General features: G+C 32.1%; 1 protein-coding gene across 1 annotated transcript; it reads right to left on the reverse strand.

The window, feature by feature from the left end:
- Window positions 1-1,563: 1,563 nt before the first annotated feature.
- LOC145002841 (uncharacterized) lies at window positions 1,564-5,253 on the reverse strand. The gene is made up of 4 exons (XM_078962030.1): window positions 2,609-5,253; window positions 2,425-2,524; window positions 1,715-2,347; window positions 1,564-1,581 (listed from the first exon to the last, which is right to left on the reverse strand). Exons 1-4 carry the CDS (start codon window positions 5,251-5,253, stop codon window positions 1,564-1,566), a joined length of 3,396 nt encoding a protein of 1,131 aa, XP_078818156.1.
- Window positions 5,254-8,336: the final 3,083 nt, after the last annotated feature.

An 8,336-nucleotide genomic window follows, 5' to 3' on the forward strand; every position in this document is an offset into this window, starting at 1 on the left:
TATTATTATATGGTCACATGAAACAAATGTGTATGTGGCTGTATCATGGAGCAAATTTTGACATTTGAATGCAACATAACTAAAAGGCAATATATGGTCACATTAATTATTTGTGTGTCCCTACTATAACATTTATTACACACTGATTAAGAGCAACCAAACAAGTAACTATAAGTACTTTATGGTCATGTTTAGTGTATTATGTGTGTCTAAAAATAAACATTTGTCATGATAAAAGATAAAAAAATGTATAACTATAAGTATGTTATAGTCACAGTGAAACATGTTATGTGTAGCTAAAAGGTAAATCATGTTCGTGAAAAAAGAAAATACTTGTAACTATAAATAATTTATTGTTACTTTTTACAATTTGGTGTGTGTATAAAAGTAAAATATAGTCATTATTAAAGTAAAAAATTGATTATAAGTATTTAATTGTCACTGATTAAATTATTAGGTGTGTAAAAGCAAAAAAAAATAAAAATAAAAAAAATCTTTTGTTAAATACAAAACATATGACTGTGAGTATTTTATTACCAATTTTTAGAACACATAGTCATGATTTAATATCTTATGCTTGTTTAACAGTTAACAATAATCATGATACAAGAAAAAAATATATATGACTGTTAGTACTTTGTGGACATTTATTTATTTCATATATGTGATTACAAGTAAAAAATATTAATAATCTTACAAAAAACATGTGACTTTTAGTATTCTACAACCATGTTTTAAAGGAAAAAAACAAGTACTATAAGTATTATATGGTTACGATTTAATGAAAGAAGAACCTTGAACTAGAAGTGTTGTGTGATTACGGTTTAATTTTTACGTGCGACTAAAAGTAAACAGTTGTCGTGAAAAAAGAACATATCACTATTAGTATTTCATGGTTACCATTTAATTCTAATGTGTGTCGAAAATGAAGAATTTTCATGATAAAAGAAATTAAAACATTTGCGTATAAGTATTATTATACCACCATGTTCTACTATATGGGGTGTCGAAAAGTGAATATTTTGTTATGTAACACAAAAAGAAAACATGTGACCATAATTATTCTTTTGCCAATGTTTAATAGTTGAACTCTAAACACCTTTTGCAAAAATAGTCAAAGTAAATATAATGATGGTTTAATTGATCATTGATGAAATAAAATATTATAAATTCATAGAATTTGAATAGAAACTAAATTATATTAAATTAAATTGCTAACACAGAACTTGGAATAGTATAATTACAACGAGAGAAAAACAAAGTACACTCTTATAATTAGAGTTCTCGATCATTAATCCACAATTTTGTTAAAAACAAATAGTTTAGCAATAAGGGTATTATTGTCAATTTTGGGTTAAAACATAAATGAGACAAAGGAGTTTTAATTCTAATTAATATACATCAAGCAATTGACAATTTTTTCAGGGAGACCTAGTAGCAACTGCCAACAAGCATGCACTCATTCGAGCAAATTTCAAAGAAACTTTTTTTTTTCTCTTTCAGACAACCAACTTTGGGGTATCGAGCACCAGACAACAAAACGTAAAATTAATAACACCAGGATCAAGGATTCTCATGTGCCTGATACAAACAAATGAAATCATTAGACTCAGAAAAATGTAGCAAAAATATTACTTATAAACATGTAAATAATGGGATGTTCACAGTTGAAATAAAACAAATGCAAGAATTAATGTGAATGAGAAATTTATACCTTATGTATGACTATACCCGGACAGTCAGTCCGAAAATAATCATTCCGTGATTCTTTACGCAAGTCAAGTGGATCTACACGTGGCAATATATTGTCATTGTGAGGAAAAAGTATAGTACTAAATTCCTCATCGACATCGTCATACGTATCTCTATAATTTTTGGGAGGTGTCATAAAGACAATTGACCATTTTTTATTCAGTTGGTCTGTAACGTAGAACACTTGTCGTGCTTGTGAGGCTAATATGAATGGATCATCTTTGTGGCCTAACCTACCAAGTTCAACCAAGGTGTACCCAACCGGATCCTTCTTGACTCCGTTTTTATTGTCAACCCAGTCACACATGAAAAGAGGAATTTTTTTAAAATGATAATCTATTACCCATATCTCTTTTACAACCCCATAATAAGAGTTTTGGTCATAGGTTACAACTTCATTAGAAATATGCGTGTCAGTTGCCACTACACTAATCCCACTGTTCTGATGAACTTTACCTTCACGACATTTTGTACGAAATGTATATCCATTGATGTCATACGCATCGTATTTCAGTACATTGGTGTTTGGTCCATGTGAAATCCACCTAACGGTCTCTGATACACTTTCTTTTGAGATCAATAACTCTTTTTCAACCTAAATCATATTAGAAGGATTAGCTTCAACTCATATACAACAAAGAAAAAAATAATTTCAATATGAAAATAATGTACCTCCTCTCGTAACCATTGACCAAACATTTTACTGTGCTCATTCTCTAGCCATGCATTTCGTTTAAAAGGGTGTTGGTTTCTTAGAAATGCCTTGTGTCGACTGTAAATACATTGATTATTATTATATTAGATACACGATATTATAAAATTTTAAAATAAATACATACATGTAAATAATACTTACTTAATATATGGTACAACTTCAGTTGTATTTTGCATTACATAGAAATGTGCTTTGATGAAGAGGTCCGGAGAAACTTGAACCGATCGACATGCTGATACTGGAGTGCCATCCCTAAGAGAAATACTATAGTCATCAATATGATTACCAAAGTTGTTATGCTTCTCAAGTGGAATACCAACAGTATTCATATTTTTTTGGAATTCACTTAAAAACTCAATTGTCTCTTCTGCAATATTTTCTTCTGCAATGCAACCTTCTGGTTTATTTTTATTCCGCACGTGCCCCTTAATAACCTTCATACACCTTTCGAATGGATACATCCATCGAAAGCATACTGGACCACATAATTTTACTTCCCTAATTAGATGCACAGTTAAATGAACCATAACATCAAAAAATGATGGAGGAAAATATTTCTCAAGCAGGCACAATGTGACACATAATTCTTCTTGCAACTTATCGAGCTCCTTAACTTTTATTTCTTTGCTACATATTGATTTGAAAATGAAACAAAATCTTGTAATAGCATCCCTTGTGGATTTCGGCATAATAGACCGTATTGCGATGGGCAAAAATTGTTGCATGAGCATGTGATAGTCATGTGATTTAAGTCCGATAAGCTTCCTATCCTTTAGACTCACCAAACTAGAAAAATTAGAACAATACCCTTGTGGAACCCTTAAATTGTATAATGTTTCACAAAACATGGTTTTTTCCTCTGTTGTTAATGTGTAACTTGCTGCCGGAAGTGTGGTTTTGTTGCCTTCAATATGAACTTGTAACTCTGGCTTTAACCCAAAATGTGCCAAATCCAATCGAGCCTGCAATCCATCTTTTGTTTTTCCAGGAATATTGAGCATTGTTCCAACTAGACTCTCACCTACATTCTTTTCGACATGCATAAAATCTATACAATGATGGACAAGATTATGCTGCCAATACCTAAGACGTCGATACCATATATTATATTTCTTCCAATATGTGTTTTCTTTGTTGCTAACATCTGAATAACACACTTCTTTTGATGTTCTTTTTTTTCTTTTTATCTTCCCACCTCTTCCTGTCGAAGTTTTTTGGATGTCTGATTCCTTATTATTAGCTCCCTTTCCCCATTTATTTATAACATATTTGACATTGTTAAATATTTCTTCACCACTCAAAGGTTCTGGAGCAGTTGTGAACTCTTGTTCTCCATTGAACGCATGCCTTTGACTTCTAAAAGGATGCTTATATGGTAGATATCGTCTGTGACCAGCATAGCTCTGCTTCTTTGATTTAGGAAGTCTAATACAATGCGTTTGTTCCCCACACACTACACAACCTTTGTATCCGCTGTAAGGACAACCACATAATGTACCAAGAGCAGGGTAATCATTTATCGTCCATAACACAACTGCACGTAGAGTAAAAATCTCCTTTGAAGATGCATCATATGTTTCGACTCCAACATCGAATAAGAGTTGCAAATCATCGATCAAAGGTGCTAAAAAAACATCAATATCATTTCCTGGTGTTCCTGAGATCAATAACGAGAGCATGATAAACTTTCTTTTCATACACAACCATGGTGGAAGGTTGTAAATGACAGTCAAAATAGGCCACACACTATGATTCCTATTTCCTCTATTCACGTCGACCCCGTCAGCCGAAATGCCTAGTCGTAGATTTCTTGGATCATTAGCAAATTCAGGATATCGTTTATCTATGGCAGCCCATGCTGGTGTATCTGCTGGGTGACGTAAAACATCGTCATGTATTCTATCGGTGGCATGCCATTTTAAATTTTGTGCTATTGTCTTTGATTGAAATAGTCGTTTCATTCTCGGGATAATGGGAAAATACCATAACACTTTTGCCGGGATATTTTCATATATAATTTTTTCTTTCTCATCGACCTTCCATCTTGATTTCCCACAAGTGGGACATACTTTCACATCTTTGTACTCGTTCCTGTAAAGAATGCAGTCATTGATACATGCATGTATCTTTGTATACCCTGAACCCATTGCTTTCATTGCTTTCTTAGCCTCATAGGTACTACTCAACATTTCGTTACCTTCGGGTAACATCTTCTTTATCAAAACTAATGTTTCAGTAAAGCACTTATCTGAAACTCCATACTTACTCTTCAAGTTTAGGAGTTGCACAACTGCAGACAACTTTGTGAAGTTACGACACCCTTTGTATAGTGGTTTCTCAGCATCTTCAATTAGTTTTTTAAATTTGACATGATCTCCTATGAAAGTTTCTTCTGTGGCTTTAACCATGTCTACTGTATCTTCAGCATCCGTTGGAATTCCTATTGTGAAGCTCATGGATTCATCGACATATGTTGTGTTCATTGAGTAGTTGTCATTAAACGAAACATTTCTTGGTTGGTCCTCTTCTTCTCCATGCTTAATCCATTTTGTATAGTTTTGATCAATTCCATATCTGAATAAGTGATGATCTACTTCTGACACATGAAGACTTATGTGGTTTACACAATTAATACACGGACATGGAATTTTTATTTTTATTTTGGAATCTAGTGGGTCCATATTCATCGAGATCTTCAAATTGCGGACTGCATAATCCAAAAATGTTGCAACTCCATCGATGTAAGGCTTTTTGTGTCTATCAGTTCCCATCCAAGACTTGTCCATCTTTTTGTAAGGATCTGTTGTAAAAGATATTCATCCCAACATGTAAAATTTGATACGACATTGAACATTCAGTATGGTATGAAAAGTAAAATCACTACAAATTGGACTACATTAAAATAGGAGCAATTTGTTCGATAATTTAAAAAAATATGGGTCAATATTAGTCTAGTGTTCCTCCCCTGTTCGTTATTTTGTCCACTATGAAGTTTCCATTCTTCAAGTAAAATGATATCACAGAAACAAACTTAACATAAAAGATTACTATTACTGTTTTCATGAAGTGCATCATCCTAGAAACCATTATGATAATTATTCAGCCAAATAAATATTGTAAACCGTGTTTCTACAGAAAATTACTAAGAATAATAACTAAATTGAACTGTGGTGGATTATGAACTGTGAATTGATCAAAGAGGTCACCTGGATGTTTCACAGAAATGAGATCAAAGGAAGAAATTCAATTACCTGCACAGACACTGCTCTTTGGATGTTTCTTGACCAACTTTGTGATGTTGGACGAGATTACCCCAGGCTCCTAATCACTTCCAACATTGCTAAGAATTTTGTTTTGGAAGTGCGAAGTGGTCATGTATCATAACTGAAATAAACAAATTAAAAAAAAATCATCAAACACCTTATGTGCATAGGATTTAACATGGTAAACTTCTTCAATCGCCCAGTTCTTGAATAATAACACTTTAAAACAGTACAAAACTTGGATCAAATTAAAACCATTGATTGACATTTATACAAATTGAAGGAATCGTGTGACAACGTTTCTAATTAAAATTTGATATCAATAAAGTGAGGTCACGGGAAGAATTCAATTACCTAAAAACCCATCGCTTCTTAGATGTTTCTTGACCAACTCTGAGGGGTAGGCTGTTTATTTGCGATCAGTAACTTGCTGGAAGGTAACTAGGTAACGTCAAAGGCAGAAGGAAATATTGAAATGTAAAAATTGGTATTAGTCGATTAAGTCCAAAAGCAATTTTATTATTTATCCCAATTTACATATATGAAACCCATTACGTTTTTACTGGGCCTCAATATCAACTGAATTATTTATTTACATATATCAAATCCTTTATTGATTTTCACATTTTTGGACGCTATTGCGCTGCACAGTGTTTTTATGGTAGTTATAGTCAATATCGGACCTTTCAAACTGTTTTTATAGCAAAAAAATTAAGGATTTTCACATTTTTTGTACCATATTGCCCCTGAGCAGTTTTGGTATAATAAAAAAAAATCAATTTTTACATTTTGGTTCAAACTGGATCCTGCACACTTTATAACAAAAAATTATGGATTTCATAATTTTAGACCATATTGCCCCTGTAGTGTTTTTATAATAAAACAAGTTCAATTTTTAAAGTTTTGGTTATTGTCGGATTCTACAAACTGTTTTTATAGCAAAAAATTATGGATTTTCACAATTTTGGACCGTATCGCCCCTGCAGTGTTTTTATAATAAATTTTTTTTAGTTTTTCTAGTTTTGGTTAATACCGGAACCTGCAAACTTTTTTTATTGCAAAAAATTATGGATTTTCACATTTTTTGACCATATTGCCCCTGCAGAGTTTTTATAATAAAAATTTAATTTTTACAGTTTTGGTTAATACCGGAACCTACAAACTGTTTTTATAGCAAAAAAAATATGGATTTTCACAATTTTGGACCATATTGCCCCTGCAGTGTTTTTATAATAAAAAAAATTAATTTTTACAGTTTTTGTTAATACCAGAACCTGCAAACTGTTTTATAGCAAAAAATTATGGATTTTCACAATTTTGGACCATATTGCCCCTGCAGAGTTTTTATAATGAAAAAATTTAATTTTTACAGTTTTGGTTAATACCGGAACCTGCAAACTGTTTTTATAGCAAAAAATTATGGATTTTTACAATTTTGGACCATATTGCCCCTGCAGAGTTTTTTAAAATGGAATGATCAAATGGGATGCAAGGTATATTCCTGATTTACTACTGGGTTAAATGCAAAAGTAACACTATACTTTCTTTTTATTTATTTCTTGTATTTTAGCATTATACTTTAATTCTTTCTCTTTTATCTATGTTTCTCACATAAGTTCATGCTATAAACACTAAAATGGATTTACTTGCAAAATCTATTGGTTAAACATCATTTGGAACCAATGTTTACTATAATCTCGATCTCTCATATGTGTATTTATCTCTCCCTATAACAACCCCTCTCGATTCTAACATCCAAATTCCAGACCCAAATCTATAGGAACGTCTTAATCCATAAGTTCATGAACTTGGAGCCTTTGCATGGGTCAAAAGAACCCAAACCTTACTTTAGCATGATACTTTCACCAAATGGACCTAGACACTTGCATAGTTAATCCACAATCATCAATATACTAACTTTATGAACTAGGGACCTCAGTAACATCAACAAAAACAACTCCTAACCCCTGGAGTGGAAGAAAACCACTAGATCACATCATAAGACTAAGAAGGGACAAAAACTCTGTGGCCAAGTCAGGACAAATCAATCGTGATTCAAAGCAACACCACGTGTGGGCCTTATACCATACCAACGTTAGATTCGACCAAAATTGAAATTTAGTTTGGTTTACGACTAAACGATCAGAATTCATATTTATTATATATTAGGAATGAACATTATTTGGACCCACCGAACCGACCCTATACCATACCGACATCAGATTCGACCAAGATTTTAATCCATGGTTCAGTTCCCAATTCTTCACTTCTCATTCGACCGGTTCGAGACGAATGAATGTATAAATAAACAAGTTTTAAAATTAAAAAATATTACTTTTTTTGAAGTATAGCTTCATGTTTGCAGCGGAGGATCGGTGTGTGAAAGTTGATCTTGAATCTTCATTAGGGAAGTTCCCGTTCAAAAAAAAAATTACATGATTTTTTGTCAAATTAATAAATTATATTTATAATGATGTATACTAGGAGTTTAATAAGCAAAAGATATCAATTGCAATTTCTATGGACTAACTTGAAATTTTTAATTACTTAAGGGAGTGAAGTATATATTGTACAATAATAATAATAATAAGAATAATAAATAATCA

The sequence above is a fragment of the Lactuca saligna genome, chromosome 6 (genome assembly GCF_052625555.1).
Source record: "Lactuca saligna cultivar CGN05327 chromosome 6, ASM5262555v1, whole genome shotgun sequence".
NCBI lineage: Eukaryota > Viridiplantae > Streptophyta > Magnoliopsida > Asterales > Asteraceae > Lactuca > Lactuca saligna.

What these genes read in the sequence shown, in the direction of transcription:
- LOC145002841 (XM_078962030.1), bottom strand. Translation starts at nt 5,253, where the DNA reads ATGGACAAGTCTTGGATGGGAACTGATAGACACAAAAAGCCTTACATC. An exon ending in GAAGTTGTACCATATATTAA is followed by an intron (nt 2,525 to 2,608) that starts GTAAGTATTATT and finishes ATGTATTTACAG; the next exon opens with TCGACACAAGGCATTTCTAA. An exon ending in GTCAATGGTTACGAGAGGAG is followed by an intron (nt 2,348 to 2,424) that starts GTACATTATTTT and finishes AATATGATTTAG; the next exon opens with GTTGAAAAAGAGTTATTGAT.